The sequence below is a fragment of the Hemibagrus wyckioides genome, linkage group LG25 (assembly GCF_019097595.1).
Source record: "Hemibagrus wyckioides isolate EC202008001 linkage group LG25, SWU_Hwy_1.0, whole genome shotgun sequence".
Classification (NCBI taxonomy): domain Eukaryota; kingdom Metazoa; phylum Chordata; class Actinopteri; order Siluriformes; family Bagridae; genus Hemibagrus; species Hemibagrus wyckioides.
Genome location: NC_080734.1, coordinates 19,935,019 through 19,954,008, shown reverse-complemented (window position 1 = coordinate 19,954,008; position 18,990 = coordinate 19,935,019). Strand labels below are relative to the sequence as shown.

The window sequence follows — 18,990 nt, the reverse complement described above, 5'->3', positions numbered from 1 at the left end:
CAAAGTGTTCAAATACAAAAGATAAAATATCAAAAGCAAAAATATCCGACATTAGGTTTTTTCCACCTTATTATATTACATAGCACAAGCACATTTTACGTTTGTGTGTTTTAAACAACCCAAAACAATGAAACCAAATCATTATGATGTATTTTATAAATGTGTATGACACCCTTCCTCCAGTAGAAATGATATATGAAATTTGATCATAAGTGCCCACTGGAGACAGGAGATGCCAGGTATAAAACCCTATGTGTTTTGGCTGATAATTAGTGATCGGATCAATAATTATCGATGTTAATACCAGGTCGTTTTGTACAACTACAGTATACTTAGTTTATACTTACTGAAATAAAATACATAAATAATTTTTTTAATAAAATGCATCTCCTCTGACATTACTTCAGTGTTATCCAGATCAATTTCAACCTTAGATTTTGCCTCCTGGTCCTGTTAACATGTTAAAGCTGTATATATCAGGCCAATGGAGAACTGTACCTTCTCCAGTGGTATCACAGGTATGAAATCCATTATTAACATGTTAAAGCTGTATATCTCAGGCCCATGCGTACTCTCAAAGTACATATAAAATGAAATAAATACAAAACTGTACCCTGCTCCAGTGGTATCACAGGTATGAAATCCATCAGCTCATCCACCTGCTCACATGTCTTAGTCACATGTTCTAATGTTAGTGTACAGTAAAACATACAAAGTATATGATCTACCACTTTAAAGATAATCCTAATAAGCCATATTAATTACTTTCAGATTCAGACACGAGTCATGTAAACAGTCCAGCTCTCTGGCTTGAGTCTGTAGTAACAGGTAAAAGAAATCATAGGCAATCATAAATCATAAGCCTTTGTTTAAACCTTTATGAATATCAAGACTGCATTCTCTCACAAATTCTTAAAACTTGACTAAATTTACCTGTTCCTCACTGAGGACTAGATCTGTCCCAGCACCAGGTTCTTTATCCTCCTCATCATGATGGATGACTATTCAAATAGACCAAACAATATGATCAATTTTAAAACACACACACACAGTTTAATAAATAATGCATTCAGATGTGATGAATCTTACAGAATGATCGTGACACACACACGGTTTAGTAAGTGCATGTTTATTTGGTTTAGTGTTTTTATAGAGTCAACTTGACTGACTTTAAAATGTAAATGAATGTAAAGGCGTTGAGCCTGTATACTCATAACTACTGTGAAATGTTGTGTGTTTGTTTAGTGATTATTTAAAGTGCGTTTTGTTGTAGGATCTCTCTGCCCTGCTCTCTGCTCCGGTACAGCAGTAAGTGTCCGCCCTGATTAAATGCGCGTGCGGTTTCTCGTGTTTTCTCAGTGAGAGCGGCCTGTGAACACTGAGCGGTGAGGAAGTGTGAGCTCTAATCATTTCAATAATCAACTGTCATTATACATGCGTTATTTCCTTCATTATAATGAAATCAATGCGCAAAACAAAGCGCACTCGGTGTCTGTTAAACACCAACGAATAAGCATCTGGATAAAATAGATATAAAATCTTAACAAACGAGGCCGTAGATAATCCGCGGCTGATGTTCAAAATGGCGGTCGGAGAGGCTTCATGTTAGAAAGCGTCAAAGAAGGCTATCGTTTAACACCTAACTAACTGACCGAGGTTACTCTTCTGCAACTGAAAATTAAACGCTGTGCGTTAAAACGCGATTAATAAAACTAAAACTAACCAGTACTTTATAACAATATCAAAGACCTGGAGTGGTAAACGAATTGAGGTCGTTAACCTGTAAATTAGATAACTAGCAAACGGTCGATTGCTAGAACTTCAGTTGAGAAGACCCGTGGTAAGTTCGTTCAAATAAAAAGAGCTTTTATGTTTATTGGCTAATTTTGAGTTGTAGCATTTAATTATAATGTTACGTTAAGTGTTAACTAAGTAGCTGGTCTTTAGAAAAACATCAATATGTCAGCTAAGACACCTAGTAGATGAACTCAGTTAAGTGGGGTCAGTTGTTTGTTCTGGGCTAATTAGATGGATATATAATTGTTGTCTAGTGATAATGATGCAGATTAATATATTCAGTTGTAATTTAGGACGTATAGTCGTTTTCGCTTGTTTAATGTTAACGTGGACGTTTCTACTTTGGTGTACAAGTGTTTACTAAAAATACTATTTCAATTAACGTAGGTCACGTGCGGAATAAACAATCGCGAGGAAGCGAAGTGCATCAGATTGACCACTGAGCAGATTCTTTTGGTGCTGATTCAGCTGTAAATATACATCACGGTTCATTTTTTATTAATAATACTTTATCAACCTAGCGATACATCTAATGTTCTTTCACCGAAATTGCTGATAAACTCATCGAAGCTAGTACGTTAGTAAAGGCAATGTTGTCTTCAGTGTGTTCACTCAAGCTGTTCATCTGTCTTTCTGTTTTTAATGAAACGCTTGGCATATTTGGAATTATTATTTGACAACATTTTTGTAATGTTTATTTTTTTTCTAACTGTTTAGAGCTGAAGCCCTGTGTCCTGTAACCACTTCTGGAGCCATGGATATGACAAAGTAAGTTTGTAAACACTTGGACAGTTTGACTTTTACACCAGTTTAGATTTGTGTGGTGAATAATTGGACCTGATCACTGACTGGACATGTAAACCAGTCAGAGGAAAGTAGCAAAAAGAAGGCAAAATGAAGTCATGAATCCTTATTATGCAAATTAATACATCATGATCATTTGCATACAAAATTAGGATGCATGAAAAAGGAAGATATAATACAGTATACAGTTCTATTTTAAAGTTTTGTGACAGTAGAAAATAAGCAATTGCTTATAATTTCTTGTTTCTTATTGAAATCTTTGGTGATGGTCCTGTGCACCAGCAGCATTTTAGGCATTTACACAATATTACTGCATCTATCAAAGACAACAAGAAGCAGTGATTGTGAGTAGTTGTGAAAGCTGAGTAGTCCTTAGGAATTGATTACTTACTTTTATTAATTGTAAATATCTGTGTTTAAAATGAAGTGAGGTTGGGACAAACAGTAGTGATTAGTGATTGGTAATTAGTGTGATCAGTTATGCTGAAGAATACTGATCTGTGATTGGTCACAAGCACAACACAGTATAACTTTACACACTGATGGTGAGTGGCATTTTCTTTGGATAACTCTGCTGCTGTTGAAGGAGCAGGTTCACGTAAAACATCATGCTGTCAAACATCCTGACTTTTTCACCTAGAGCCCACAGGTTAGCTAACAGTCCTGAAGTTGGTATTTTTGTCTTATTCTTTATTATCTTATTTTTGTCTTGTATTTTATTTCCATTGTTGTGGTGCTTAGTGCTACAGGCTACTGCTGGTGAATTTCCTAAAAAAATGAATTGTAACAAAGTTAAGAGTGTATTTTGTGTGTGTGGTTTCACATATCAACTCAGCTCAATTGCTCATTTATGGTCTGTGTCTCTTCTGCACAGATGTTGAGGTAGGTCAGTTCAGTGTTTCATTCCTCTAAAAGCCAGTAATGAGGTATTCTGAAGATGCAGCACAGGCTTCGGATAGGATATGCTCACACAACCTTCATCTGACAGGGCATATGTGAAGTAATGGAATGGGCTGAGTGCCTTGTTCATAGATTCCAGAACCTCTGGTGCCTGTGATGGGGCAGTAGATGTCTCACTTCGCAATCTATAAAGAGAACTCTGGTTCAGGCACTTTGCTGTTCAGTGGAACCCCACTGTGTTGGTGAGTCTGTTCTCATTGCATGCTCTGGAAGATTGAGCTCTCTCTGTGCCTCCTTCAAGGCAACTCTTTCATCCAGCTGTGAGTGAAACGACTTGCAGTCCTTTTGCATATTCCGATAGATAGATGGATACAACTGTAATAGAGCCGTTAATACATTGAGCATCATCATTTAGAGAATTTTCTGCCAAAGAGAAGGCTCATATAACCACTGTTTACTTATGCATACTGAATTACTTTGGATAAGGCTTTGTTTATAAGTTTGAAATGTTTGTAAATAATTTTATTTTAGCTTCTGTCCTCCCTAGCTTGTAAGTAGGAACAAACATGTTTTAATGCCCAAAGAAAGCTAGGAAGAGCTTAAATTCTAATTTGTTTTACACAGTTTTAAACAGTTGATTTTTAATTTTTAAAGCAAATTAATATACAGTGTTACATATTCGTGTATATAATCTTAGTGGTTTTGTCTGTTGTGAAAGCATCCTGGTGCTCATTACACAGGCCCCATGCAGCCAGTGACTCTTTCAAACCCAAGGCTATGTTCTCTCTTGTGTGATCTACAGGGAAATACAACATTCGCAAGCAACACCATTTCAGGTCAAAGTCATCGTCGATAAAGTGCACAGTTAGACTGATGTACAGTTCAGTAGGCCTACTTGACCTTAAGTCTGTTGTAGTAGGCATTTCCCCTTGAAGCTTGCCATGATTTTTCATTTAGCTCAGGCAATTTGAGAGAAAGTTTGGAGTAGGTGCCTCTATTATTATGCATATTATTTTCTCATGGACATCATGTCTCTTGGCAAACAGTATGTTATGGAGTTGGTGATTTTTTTTTTTTGTTGTTTTTTTTTTTGTATCTTTGTGAGGGCTTGTCATATGATGTAGCACTTGCTGATGCATCTGTAATTGAACTTTGTTTGGTTTACAGGCTGGCCTTTATCTGTCTTTGTCAGGGCTTTCAGGCCCATGCATTCATTGTTCTTTTCTCTGTGCCGTTTCTGTGCCATGTAATGTAATGATTTTTATTTAACATATGTTGAGAGTAATGTTTTCTGCTCAATGATGCTGTGCCAAAATCCAAAATATCACCAAATAACACATAGCATTTTTCTTGGCCTTCAGTGTCAGGCTGCTGGTTAGCATCCATCTTCCACCACCTGGTCTACACACTGGGAGTCATGTGACCATACACTGCACATGCTTTACTTCCTATACAGAGGCTAATTGGTCATCATGAGTTTAGATAATGATCAGACTGGACACTAAAGAAGAATCTGTTATGTTCACACATGTTTCTTATACTTTGTGTTGGGCTGTATCACCCTGCCCTCATGTGGACTTTCTTATAACTCAACAAATTCCACTAGAATGGCAAGTCTGTTTGAGGAGTGTGGTTTTTAGTCATTTACATTACACATGTTTCTAACACAAAAAAATATTTGAATGTTACAGCGGAACTATATTATGCAGTTGAAATAAGAAAAAAAATGCAGGGAGTTTAAGGTTTATGTGTGCAGAAATTCATAATGCCCATTTGGGTTTTTTTGCCCAATAAGTTTGGGAACCTTTGCCTTAACTTTAGATATTGCAATGGTCTTTGATACTCTGATTGATTAAAACATAAATTCACATGGTCTTGATTGCAGGACTACATTAAAAGGTGTACTTTCAAATGTTTTTTTTTTCTTTGTAGATACCATGTCATCAGTTATTAAACATTTCTTGAATTTGAAAACCTAAAACCTGGAAAACAGCACAATGTGTTCAATACCTGGACTCCCTTCACCTGGCTCAAATGTGACCGTGACCATTACCAGAGTAAATGTGAACCCTGAATGTGTTCTGGTAGAGTTTTGGGGAAATTTCGTCCAGGATCAGAAACTTGCATATGAACAGATGAAAAAAGAGATTCAGTACCCCAAAAAAGCATTTATTGAAGGAGATGGCAAGCCTGGCGACCTATGTCTTGTACTGGTTTATGAAACGTGGTACAGAGCCCGTATTGTATCAAGAAATGGTGCTCACTATAGTGTGTTTCTCATTGATGAAGGCAGAACACTTCAGGCTAATACCAACATTTTGGCGTGGGGCCAGACTGACTTTTTCAACCTGCCTCCTGAAATAGAATTTTGCATTCTTTCCAATGTCCTGCCATTGTCTGACAATCGATGGTCAAAATTAGCCTTGGGTTTCATGAAATCATTCTGTGGGAAAGCAGTAACTGCCCATGTTGTGGATTTTGCCATACCTCAGCGTACATTTCTACTTAATATTCCATGTCTCTCTAGGCAAATGCATGAGATGGGGTTTGCTAAGAAATTGTCAAACGAAGAGTTCAAAGACTTTGTTTCAAGGTCTTTCCAGTGGGAAACTGGTTCTGTTGAGCCGTTGAGGACTACATCCACGGTATATGAACCACTTGAACCAATCAAGACAGTGTGTTACATGTATCCAGAGCTACAAGCTGAAACCACTGAGACTGTGCTAGTCACAGAGGTAAACAGTCCTCTTCGTGTCTTCTGTCAGCTAAAGGTTTTCTCCCAGGAACTTAAGAAACTGACAGAGCAGATAACTCGGCACTATGAACAAACTGTTGGATCTTCTTTTGCAAGACCTGAGAACTTGGGGGCTCCCTGTGCATCAAGAGGAGCTGATGGAAAGTGGTATCGCTCTGTTTTGCAGCAAGTCATATCCACCAACAGTGTAGTTGAGGTGCTGCATGTGGATTATGGTAAGAAGCAATTTGTTCAAGTAGACCATGTTAGACCCCTGGCCCCAGAATTTTTCAGAATGCCTGTTGTGACTTATGTTTGCTCTCTTCATGGAGTTATTGATCGAGGTGTTGGTTGGACAGTTTCACAGATTGATTATCTGAAATCCTTACTGCTTAACAGAACAGTTATTGCCAAATTTGAGTATCAAAGCTTCTCTGAAGGTGTCCACTATGTCACACTCTATGGAGAGGAAAACACAAACATAAACAAATTATTTGGTTCAAGGGAGAAGTGCTCAGTCGATTCAGTGTGCCTTAAAGATTATACCATACCCAAGATTGGAACATGCCAGAGGTGCCAGATTTCAGTTAAAGGTGAAACACAAGGAACAGAGGGTTTGAAAGGGATTTTTACAGAAAGTCTGTCACCTAATACTGACTATGTGGCTGTTGTGCAGCATGTTGAAAGCCCCTCAAACTTTTGGATCCAGACACAAAAATATGCTGCTGAGTTTGAGCTGTTAATGCATGACCTTACAGAGCTGTATAGAGATCAGACCAGAGCCAGTGGATTGATAAGAAAGCCTGTAGCTGGTATTCTTTGTGTGGCCAAAGCTAAAGATGGTATGTTCTATAGGGCAGCTATTTGTGAAGTCGTTGAGACGAAGGCAGAGGTTTTCTTCCTGGATTATGGAAACAAAGAATGGGTTGAGTGTAGCAACTTTCGCGAGTTGCCCCTCAGATATCAAAACATACCGGCCTTGGCAATTAAGTGTGCTCTTTACGGCATTCAACCCAAAAGCAAAGAATGGGATCTAAATGCTACGTTATTCTTTGCTAAAGCTGTTGTGGACAAAGTTCTTGATGTACATATACTTGCAAAATCCCAAGACGCATATCTTGTCCAGGCCATGGATTCTATGTTGTGTGGAGAAAAAGATCTTTCAAAGCTGCTCTGTAGTGCAGGTTTTGCTGACATGGAAGATAAGGATAAACCTGTGGTCATGCCATACATTAAAGAGGTACAGGCTTCTGACATGTTCAAGACCAGTGCTGTTTCACGGTCATCCATTTCTGCTTTCAAGGAGCATTTGTTTCCAATTGGAAGCTCATTTGATGTTACAGTATCCTACATTGAGAGTCCAAATGACTTTTGGTGTCAGAAAGCTAATGATGCAAAATGCCTTAAACTGCTAATGCAAGATCTACAAAGGTACTATGCAAACTCTGATTTTCAGCCTCCTTTAGAAGCCGCCTGTGTTGCTCGACATCCTGAAAACAGAATGTGGTTTCGAGCTTTGGTCATCCAAAAGCACCAGACTTCTAATGTAACTGTGCTCTTTGTTGATTATGGGGAAACAAAGAGCATTCCCATTCATGACCTTCGCCGAATTGATCCAGAATTCCTTCAGCTTAGAGGACAAGCTTTTCGATGCTGCTTGTACAACTTGAGCTATCCAGTCTCTCATTCTTCTTTAGTATGGAGTGCAGATGCTACGTTGCAGTTTCGAGAATTTGTGGACAAAGCGGCCTCAATGAGTGTACTGTTGAAATGTACTGTATATGCTGTAATGTGTGACACTCGGAAAGTAATGTTCAATGTAGTGGACTTGGAGAGTCCATTCCAAAGCATCTGCAAACTTCTTGTCCAAAGAGGTCTCTCTGAGCATGAATGTAAAACAGTACCGCTGCCACCTTTAAGACTGGATACATACTACTACTCTTCTCACAGCATCAAAACTGGATCTGAAGAAAATGTATGCATAACCTTTGTGAAAAATGTCAACCACTTCTTTTGTCACCTGCAAAGAAATTCTGTGCAGATTGATGAACTTGCAGATAGAGTCAACAGCTTATGCAGGGAGCTAGAGAGTATTAACTGTCCTGAATCCTTTGGAAATGTTTGCTTTGCAAAACATACTGATGGGCTGTGGTACAGAGGACAATTTAAATCTATAAAGCCTTCAGTTGTTGTCAACTTTGTGGATTATGGTGACACACAGCAAGTTGAGAAATCAGACCTCCTTCCAGTTCCAGTTGAAGCAGCTGAAATTATGTCAATACCTGTACAAGCAATTGAGTGTGGGCTTTCTGATTTGCCTGAAAATGTTCCAAGTGATGTAAATAACTGGTTTAAAAGTTTTGTGACAAATCGCCAGCTGAAAGCCTTGATAGTAGCCAAAGAACCATCTGGTAAATTAATTGTTGAGCTATATGATGGAAAAACTCCAGTACATGCAATAATCCGAGAGAAGTTTCACGTTGAATTTGAGAGAAACAAGCAAATTACTGTCAAAGAGCTTGAGGTCAAGGAGCAATATCAGTCATTCAGTTTGTCTGAAAAACGGAAAGTACCACAGTGGACTCCTGAAAAACACTGGAGATCTCAGAAAAATGCTGACATGGAAGAATGCTCACGAAAATTTCTTGATGGGGACATGAAAAGAGATGTCACCCCAATAACGCTGAAGCATAGTGCCAGACCAAGTATCCTTAAACTAATTGAGCTCCCTGTAAAAGTCGTCGAACCCGGCCTAGAAGCTGAAGTATTCATCTCTCATTGCAATAGTCCTTTAAGCTTCTTTGTCCAATTAGTAACAGATGAAAACGTCCTTTGGTCTCTGGTGGAAAAATTGAATGAAGATCAGTCAAACCATGTACCTGTTAACCCCAGTGAACTCTGTGAAGGGGACTTAGTTTGTGCAGAGTACCCTGATGATAACTGTTGGTACCGTGCAGTTGTAAGAAAAGCACTGGTTGACACAGCTGATGTAGAATTTGTTGACTTCGGAAATACTGCTGAAGTTTCAGTCTCAAAAATATGCATTCTGGAAAAAATGTTCTCCCAGCCAAGGTATAGCATTCATTGCTCACTGACTGGAGAGGTAAATATTGACACTGATTTGGCCTCTAATTTCAAGACTGAAATAGAAAAGAATGCTGATAGGTTTTTATGTAAATTTATTCAGCAGTCAGGTTCTGTATGGGAGGTCGAACTTAAAGTCAATGGTGAGCTGCTGGGATCTGCTGTCTCCAAAGATACAAACGTAATAACTGAAACAGGTGTACCCAAGAGTCCAGATACTGACTTCAATCTGTTTACTTATAAAAATCCTGACATATCAACTGGACAGGTCATTTCCGTATATGCCTCAGTCATTATTGGGCCACAGCTCTTCTGGTGTCAGTATGCAGAGGCTGAAAAGCTGCAGGAGATTTCTGATATAATCCAAAAGATTGGTGGTAATTTGGAAAGCAGAGATTTGAACGTTGAAACCCTACCAGTTGGAAGTGGATGCATTGCCCTTTTTGATGAGGACCAACTATGGTATCGTGCAAAGGTAACCTCAGTTGAGAAGGACACACTCTCTGTTCTGTTTGTTGACTATGGTAATGATTCAAAAGTTAAAATGAGTGACATTAGATCACTTCCACTTGAGATGTTTGATATACCTCCTCAGGCATTTGCCTGTCAGCTTGATGGTTTTGATGTCTTGGAGGGGTCCTGGGATGACAAGGCAGCAGATCAGTTCTTTGAGCTAATCAATGACCAACTCTTGAAAGTCACAATTTTGAACCTGGCCAGTTCATCTGATATGGCCATTCCTTATTTTGTTAAGTTGGAACGGGAGGAACTTCTCGTCAATGATGCAATGAAAAAATGGTGGGCTCAAAATAGCAAGAGGACATCATTTGAACTGACAATTGCACCACCTGCAGATTTGACTACTGTGACTGAAGCGTCCTCTCTCTGTGTAACTGAACCTGTAGTCAAACCCAAGGACTCCCTTTGTGTAGACATGGAGTATCTGCACAATGGCACTTGCATTTCTCCGCTCAAAATGCAGGTAGAATGTGTTGGCACTTTGGCTGAACATGAGGAGCAAGCTGGATCCACAGAGTTAGTAGATAAAAGAAATGTTGCTGTGGGTAAGATATTTTCTCAAGATGATCACAACTTGTCTTCAGCAGGCATTGAAAAGCCTGAGAATTATGGCAAAAGTATCAATGTGAAGAATACAAATGTAAACACAGATATTTCAGACATTCAACACAGTCAACCAGCGGATGTTCACGGAGAATGCCTCTTGGACTCCCGAGACTTTACAAATAAAGGAGCATTAACAGATTCTCTGGAGCATACTGATGAGACCCAACTGGAAACTGCATCTACAGAAAGTCCGTCCTGTGATGAGGTCTGTGAAAATGTGTGTGGATCAGTTTCTGAACACAAAGATGATAAGACTGAGTCTGGTCATGAGATCATTAAGTCAGGTAAGTGTCAAATTTGATAGTCTAGATTTTTTTTAAAACACATACAACAGTTTATATACAACTTCACGGTTTTGTGTTTCCAATGAAGACTTGGGAAAGATAAGGAGGGCTGCTGAGAGCATCACCGTTGGGTCCGATTGTGTGATCTGGTCTCATGTACACAACTGTTGGTGCAGAGCTCGAACTTTAAAGATTTCTGATGATTCTACATTGGTAAGCATCTGTTTCTAGAAAGGTCATACAATAATTTTTTCAATATAATTCATTGTAATTTAATCTTGTCTACAAATGCTATGTAAATATAGGTACTCCTTTTGGACCATGATTTTATGATGATGGTGGATGCAATGAACATTTTTGAAATTGTACCAGAAGAATCATTGCCGGTATGAACCATCCATTGAAATGTGCTTTCTGCTGTGCTGAAATCTGACTGTTCAGCTTTAGGAATATAGGAGCAGTGGCAGCAAAATACTATTAAAAGCAGTTGACGAATAACACTGTAGAATTGTGGTAGAAGGTAGACAGTCTGAGGATTTCCTCCAAATGTATTACAGTGCAGTGTAATGTAGCATGAGCAGCAGTTCGAAAATAAAATATGGTTGGCTTGTGTTTGAGTAAAGTTAGGGATAAATGAAGTTTGTATTGATGTTTAAGAGCATTTATTTATAACAGTATGAGATGTTTGAGGGAAGAGATGCTACATTTTGGCATGCGTGTTCAAAGGTGAATGTGTAATTTGCTAAAGTAGGATGACATTGCATACATTTGCTTTGCATGCATGGTGATGAACAGTAACATTATTTAACAGGCTGAAAAGAAAATGGAGCTTGGAGCTCTAACCTGTGTTGCTTCTCATTACTCATCTGGTAAGGTTCATCACATTAATACATTTTAATGTAATGAATTAGTTTAAAATGTTTGTTTTTTAAAATTAAGAATATTGTTTAGTGTATATGAATGGTCTAAAATCTTTGCCATTTAAAGTCATAGATTGTCATGATGAGGTGGATAAAAAACTTGGCACTGGGACGGATCTCGTCATCAGTGAGGAACAGGTAAATTTTTTCAAGTTTTAAGAATTTTTTAGAGAATGCAGTCTTGATATTCATAAGGGTTTAAACAAAAACTTTTGCATTGTGTCATGACTTCTTTTACTTGTTTACTACAGACTCAAGGCAAAGAGCTGGACTGTTTAGGTGACTTGGTGTCTGAATCTGAAAGTAAGTAATGTGGCCTACTTGGATCATTCAAAGAAAAAAATCTTTGAAGTGGAAGATCACACAATTTTTATGTAATGTCTGTCTAACTCAGTTTTGTTTTAATTAACAGAAGCTTTGCAGGAAGATGCGAATCAGTGTCCAGATTTAGACCTTTATGCTCCTGAGGAAACGGTAGGTTTTGATTAATTCCTTTGTTTCAAAAGTCCAGATTCGAGTACTTCTAATGTTGCAATGTTTTTTCCCCTTTCCTTCTGCAGAGTCAGTTGTTTATTGCAGATGATTTATGTGGTAAGAGATGCTGCACATAAATATAGCTATAGCTAAATATTGTTTACTGATCATCATGAATAATCAGTCAAACCCTTTGTTTTTAATGTGACATGACTTTTTGACCTGCAGTGTCTTCGCTACCATATGTAAGTTTGTAATGTAGAAGAATGCTGCTGCAGACTAGATGCAGAAGTATATTGTAGCTTTAAACTGTCTTGTGTCTGAGAGAGAACGATGTAACAAGGAAATACCTACTGTCTTTAAGATTTTATTTTTTCCTAGACATAAAAATGTAAGTAAAGGATTTGTAAGAAAATGGAGCTGTGGTATGATTTTTTTTTTCCCCCTCTGCAGAACCAGAAATGGAGATGGATAAAAAACAAGAACTAGCACAGAATGTATGCAGTGCTATGGTCCAGGTAAATTGACATCCCAGTCTATATCACTGTTTAAAATTCTGAGTAAAATCAGACCACTGGAGAGGGTACAGTTTTTTTTGTGTTTTATTTATCTTTTAAATTTCATTTAATAAGTACTGTGAGAGTACATGTAGGCGAGAGATATAGATCTTTAGCATGTTAACAGGACCAGGAAGCAGAATTTGAGTCCGAAACTGATCTGGATAACTTGGGTGCAATGTCACAGGAGGAGGTGCGTTTAGAAGAAGAAGAATAATATATGCGTGAATATATTATATGCTGAGCTTTTAGTTTCCAGACAGGGAGTACATGAGCTTTGATCATTTAACAGCATTAAGTCACTCCTAATTCTAAATTTTAATTTTAGATTTCCTAATTTTGTTTAGGCTGAAGAAGCAGAGCATAATGCTGTTAAATGTTTTTCCTCTGAAGAACCTACTGGTAAGACGATCCATTTTTTCCATTTGTGAAATTTGTCTTTAAAATGTATTTTTCATCACTCCTGTTGTGGTTTGCTAAGAAATTCTTCTTTTTTTTTTTTTTTTATTAAGAAACTGATGAACAACCTACTGCTTGTGTAGATGTCATCACCCAGGAAACTGAGGAACAGGTAAATGGGTTTTCAGGTAAAGGATATGGTCACCATGAAGGTTTAAGTAAAAAAATTTTTGTTATTTTTGCATCACATCTAAAATAATTTAATTATATTGTTTAGCATTCAAGTTGTATGGTTTTTGTCAGTGTTGCCACATACTCTTTATTTTTCCATGATCATGAAAAGTGCATTAAATGAGCATTCTGGCATAAATCTAGAGTATGTTATATTATTTGTCATGATGTGTAGAATTCTGTTGTACTGTCGCACATTTTAACAGAATTGATGATTGTGTCTGTTTCCTGTTTTCAGACATCAATGTAGCAAAATGTCTCAATTGTCACTTTTTATTTTAGTTTTTGTCCCTTTACGGACGACTTTCACTTTTGATTCTACAGCCTCAAGACAAAGAGTGTGACTCCTGTGTCGGTGACTTGGTGGCAGATACTGAACGTAAGTAATATGGGATAATTTACCTAACTGGACCATTCTCAAGATCACATTCTCTAGTCTGTATGATGTCTGTCGGACTTCATTTTGTTTAATTACCAGAACTGATGCAACAAGATGTTATTCAAGGTCCAGATTTAGGCCTTGAGACTCCTCAGGAAATGGTGGGCTTTATTTTGTTCATTTACAATTGGAGTGGGCTTTAAAAAATCATCAGCAGCTTGTAATATTGAATTGATTGTTGTATTTCTGCAGAGCAAGATTACAGAGGATTCAGTTGAGCAAAGTGGTAAGAGAAATGCACTGTGCATAAACACGGTTGTTCACGGTTTTGCTAATTAAATAGCATAGCAAAAATCCAGCATTAACCAAAACTTTCAGATCTAGCATTGTGTTGAAACATGCAACTTTATGGAATATTATGTGATCAGTTAGGTCTACATGCTGCCAAAAAAGGTCTGGGTGAAGGAAATCAAATGTTGTACTTTATGCATGGATTTTTTTATACTATACAGTAATACTTCGCAGATCCACGTCTCACGATTTGCGACTTCACTGATCCGCAAAATCTTTATTGGAACCTAACTAATTTGCATCTGCGGATTTTTCGCAGACCCGCAAAATCCTGCAAAAGTGTTTGCTGCTAATTCCGTGGCTATTTATATATTTTCATGCTTTTCAATGCGAAATTATTAAGAAAAATTTAGTTTATTAATTTAGTAATATAAATATAAAAGTAGAATCAACAAAATATCAGTATTAATAAAATGTTATTTTAATGATATAGAATGTCACTGATATCCCGTACATACAGTTCAGCCATTACAACACACTATTGGCTGGAAGGGTTGGAAGTAGCCAATCACAGAGCATTAACAGTTTTACCTAGCTGCTGATTGGCTGGTAGTTATGATGCTTTGTATGCATGATGTCGCGGTTTATCTCCCCGCCCCTTGCACTCATTCACACTTACGGAATATACGCACGTGTTGAACTAATGATCTCTGATTTTTTTTTTTTTTTTTTTTGGTTTTTATACAGGCGATACCGTTCTCTATTTTTTCATCAAACATTTATTTCTTTTTTTAAGGGTAATGTATTAAGCTAACGTTTAAATGAAATTAAAGTGTTTTGGGAGCATGATTGGGGTCATATTTAGGGTTTAAACCTAAGTTTAAGCATTTACAGTACAGTATTAGGATATTTAGTGAGTCCACCACACATCCATGAAACCACGTCATTCGTGATGGGTCCTGGAACATAACCTTGCGGATGTGTGAGGTATTGCTGTAATAGTTTGCATTAAAATGAATAAATATTTTTGTTCCTGTTTTGGAATGATTACTTGTTCAGTGGTGTCATGTCATTAATTGTATAGACCTTTTGTAATTTATCTCATAAAGTGTGTACTGATGTGCAGGTCTACAATAACATCAGCAGTAATATTGTAGACAGATTTATATGAACATCAGATTTAAGTTTCCTCCTTGAGATGCTTTGCCAGGTTTTTACTTCAGCAGCCTTCAGTTGCTGCTTGTTTGTAGATCCTTCTGCCTTCATTTTTATCTTCAGTAAGCAAAAAGTAATTTGGCCATTAAAAACCATTCTATTTCTTGGCCTTAAGGAGCTCTTGGATTGCTTTTATGGTATGTTTTGGGTCATAATGTTTAGCTCTGTACACTTCAGACTTCATCCTGCTGCTTCTATCAGCAGTCACATCAGAACACACCAGTGACCAGTTTGACTGGCAGTCATACACACCCATGCCATAACACTGCCTCCACCACATTCCCTTCCTTCTCCATACTCCTCTCTCCCCATCATTCTACCTCGTTCATTGTTCAGCTTGATTTCCAGAGAATCATGTTTTCTAGCAAAATCTAATCTGGTCTGGTGGTTATGTTATGGCTGTATAGTAGATTATAAGAAGTCACATGACTGTAAATTACTTCATGTACTCATACTACTCGTAAAACATTCACATGTGTATGAGAAGAATCTGTGGTGTGATTATTTTTTCCTGCAGAACCAGCTGTGGGAGTGAGTCCAGCACTAGTAGCAGCACAAGATTTAAGCTGTGCTGTGAAAGTCCAGGTAAAAAAATAAAACAAAAAAACGGTAATAGACTTTGGTTAGATAAAATGCATAAATGTACTCATCATAGTTTCACATCAGGTTCAAATTGAAAAAGATACTGTGGAGACGAGTCCTCCAATAGAGGAACAGGAAGGTCTGTTTCGCGTTATTGATATTAACATCTAATATTAATCTAGAAAAGGATATGAACATTGTTATTAATTCAAACATGTACATGAACACTTGTAGGACATGGGACCAAGACATGCGAACAGGTAGATGAGCTGATGAGTTTCATATCTGCGACACCACTGCAGAAGGTACAGTTTTGTATTTATTTTAGTTCATATTTAGTTTATTGAGTTCACACAGCAATAGAAATGGTTATCATTTGAAACTGAATTTAATGTTAACAGGATCAGGAAACAGAATCTAAGGATGAAACTGATCTGGAGAATTTTGGTGTAGCGTCACAGGAGAAGGTATGTTTTATTTTTATTTATTTAAAATTTTCCACTAAATATACAACTACGTAACAGATGTTAATCCCAGGTGTGAACAGGGCCATAGACTCAAGATCTCAAGTGATCAAACACAAGTTAATAGGCGTTTGCCTCCAGTGTTTTGAAAGCACTGAAAACTTGTGGCCAGATTTCAAATGTCATTTCTGCTGGTGGAAGAGGGTCATATTTGTCAGTCTTCTGCTGCACTACTTCCAAACTTGGAATAATAAGGGTTTTGTTTCAGTCAATTAGGCAGTCCTTCGTTTTTCCAGCACCATTATAATTGTAGTGTGGCACTTATGCATCTCAAACCATCTCTGAGCATGGTTTTATTGATCGGATGACAACTTGAGACGCATTGGACTGCGTTCCCACCTGTAATTAACACTGACCATTTATGATCAGATCACCCAAGACACATGCTAATACAAGGTGTGAAGGCCTTAATTTGATATTTCTATAGGCTCTGGATGTGGAACTTGGTGCTGATCATGATTTGGCTGCCGTAATTGAAGTGACTGGTATGCTATTTTGTTTTTCAAACAAAATTACAGTCCATCTGCTGGCAGAACAGGAACTTTTTTTTTTTTTTTTTTCCTGAAGAAATATAACAGTGGTTTGGTTTTGGTTTTACAGCTGATGTTATTGACTTTGTGAGTGAAACCGAACAGGGGTCAGATACTACATCAGACACCGTGAGAATAGTTTACTTCCACTAGTGTTGATGCATTTTAAGTTTATTTTTGAAGATATTTGCATGCTATGTATTTCATTTTGTTGCTTGAACTGTAGATTAAAGTCAATGTGGTGGAGACCGAACGTCTGGCTGCCGATACAGTGTCTTCTGGTGAGCCATTACATTTTTTTATGAATCAGAGTTTGATGCCTTTTTAATGTGACCATGTCATGTGCTCTGCAGACTTGCAGAAATCACCTGATACAGAGGAACCAAGAGCTTCAACGGTCACACATCTGACCCTTAGAATTCAGGACACATCTGATGATGACATCATCTTTGTGAAACAGTGGCAGGTTTCCCCAACTGAGGGAAATGATCCCAGTTGCCAAGATTAGCTGTTTGATTACTTGATTAAACAGTTTTACTCTGTGTCAGGTTGCAATTGGCCACTTGTTTGTTCTGACCATCCCCACTCAATTTAGCACTTAAGCACAGAATTTCAGTGTTTTGTGGTGTTCTTGAAATTTTCCTTTCTTTCACTGAAAGATTTATCTCTTTCTTTTTGTGTTTCTTGTTATTAAGATGTATTCAGAATATATTATTATATTAAGATATATTCTGTTCAGAAGCAACATTAATGGATGGAAATGCCTCATTATGATTTTGTTTCATTGTTTTGGGTTTAAAACATGAAGTGTAAATGTTCTTGTGCTACAAATGAGGGGGAAAATCTTGTGTAATGTCTGATATTTTTCCTTTTTTATAGTACAATTTTGTACACATTGACCTGATTCTCGTTCGTTACAGTTCAGAATGTCAGGGAAAATAGTTTCACAGGTGGTTTTGACATTAAACAATGTCCACAATGTTCAAATCCTCTTTTATTCCCTGTTTTATTACCCAGTTATTTCCCTTTTTCAAAGACATGAGTAAAGGTATAAAGTATTAAGTATAAACCATATGAAAAACAGTTATATAAAATTTAATGTAAATGATATTAAAAATTATGATTATAAAGCAGATTAATACTTTCACATTTCTGTAAAAACAAAGTACAAGACCAGCTGGGACAGTAAAATGTAAACTTCAGATAGTTGTTGATATACAGTACACAGTTAGAGGGAAGTTTGAGTCTGTACTTCACTCAGCTTGGTCCAACATCATAGGTTTTCATACACTACAGTAAAAAAAAATTACTTCAGCAATGTAAAACGTTGGGATAATGTTTTTATCTCTGTTTGCTGTACAACAACAGAAATATGATTAGCCATTATGCATTTTTTAAGCAAATGATTAGATGAGGACTGAAGCAGAGTGATGTTAGTCCCTGGAATCAGGTGGTCATTTCCATCAATTAAATGACCCCACTGATTGGAGTCTCTCCAGATCTGTGAAACACCTAATTGGTGTTCATTTGTCAGATGGTTTGGATAAAAATGACTTAAATGTTTAGCTATGCACTTGGACTGTATTCTGCCAGTTTTAAGTGGTGTGTATGCATGCTAGTACTAGTACAGATCCTGTACTACCAGTATAAACCCATCAGTCTGAATGGTTTTTTAATGTAGAGTAGAGTTGTGGTGCTGCCTCACAGAAGCAAGTTTTATATTTAGTAGAATTTTAATCCTTCCAAGGACTGTATTCTCTTGATTTTTATGTAAAAATAGACTTCCATCATTTAGAAAACTCACATTTCTACTAATTACAAGTTCCTAATGGCTTAATGTCGTATTAGTGGACAATTGCTGCTAGCTGACTAATATAAATGCTTAGTTTCTTGGAGGGGTGTGTGTGTGGTCTGACATTTACCACCTACCTAAGCATTGTTGCAAAGTAACATCCACATGGATGGCAGAACCAAAGGTTTCCCATTTGAACATTGCCCAAAGCATGACACTGCTGCTGGCTTGCCTTCTCTCCATAGTGCATCCTGGTGCCATGTGTTAGCGATGCATATGACCCGGCTATTCACGTGATGTATTAGAAAACGTGATTGTGGGGTGTTCCTGAATCTATCTCTGTTTATACATGTATATATATATAAAAT

General features: G+C 37.4%; 1 protein-coding gene across 8 annotated transcripts; it reads left to right on the top strand.

The window, feature by feature from the left end:
- Positions 1–67: 67 nt before the first annotated feature.
- On the top strand, positions 68–17,808 carry tdrd6 (tudor domain containing 6). 8 transcript variants are annotated; one of them, XM_058379149.1, is made up of 24 exons: positions 68–1,385; positions 2,515–2,565; positions 5,434–10,728; positions 10,817–10,941; positions 11,034–11,114; positions 11,540–11,597; positions 11,716–11,786; positions 11,900–11,951; positions 12,061–12,122; positions 12,209–12,239; positions 12,576–12,640; positions 13,027–13,081; positions 13,192–13,250; positions 13,634–13,688; positions 13,788–13,849; positions 13,941–13,974; positions 15,712–15,779; positions 15,861–15,915; positions 16,011–16,081; positions 16,178–16,243; positions 16,728–16,785; positions 16,901–16,959; positions 17,057–17,111; positions 17,184–17,808. In XM_058379149.1, the coding sequence occupies exons 3-24, from the start codon at positions 5,499–5,501 to the stop codon at positions 17,336–17,338; spliced, it is 6,627 nt and encodes a 2,208-aa protein (XP_058235132.1). In that variant the 5' UTR covers positions 68–1,385; positions 2,515–2,565; positions 5,434–5,498; the 3' UTR covers positions 17,339–17,808. The 8 variants fall into 8 exon arrangements, 5 of the variants coding, with proteins under 5 accessions (XP_058235132.1, XP_058235136.1, XP_058235134.1 ...); XM_058379148.1 differs by lacking the exon at positions 68–1,385 and having other exon boundaries at positions 1,418–2,565; XM_058379150.1 differs by lacking the exons at positions 68–1,385; positions 2,515–2,565 and having other exon boundaries at positions 4,192–10,728.
- The last annotated feature ends 1,182 nt before the right edge of the window (positions 17,809–18,990 follow it).

Bases quoted from the DNA above. Each gene is read 5' to 3' on its own strand.
- tdrd6 (XM_058379149.1), top strand. From the start codon at position 5,499: ATGTGTTCAATACCTGGACTCCCTTCACCTGGCTCAAATGTGACCGTG. The intron at 11,598-11,715 runs GTAAGGTTCATC...TGCCATTTAAAG, and splicing joins TGCTTCTCATTACTCATCTG to TCATAGATTGTCATGATGAG. The intron at 12,240-12,575 runs GTAAGAGATGCT...CCCCCTCTGCAG, and splicing joins TATTGCAGATGATTTATGTG to AACCAGAAATGGAGATGGAT.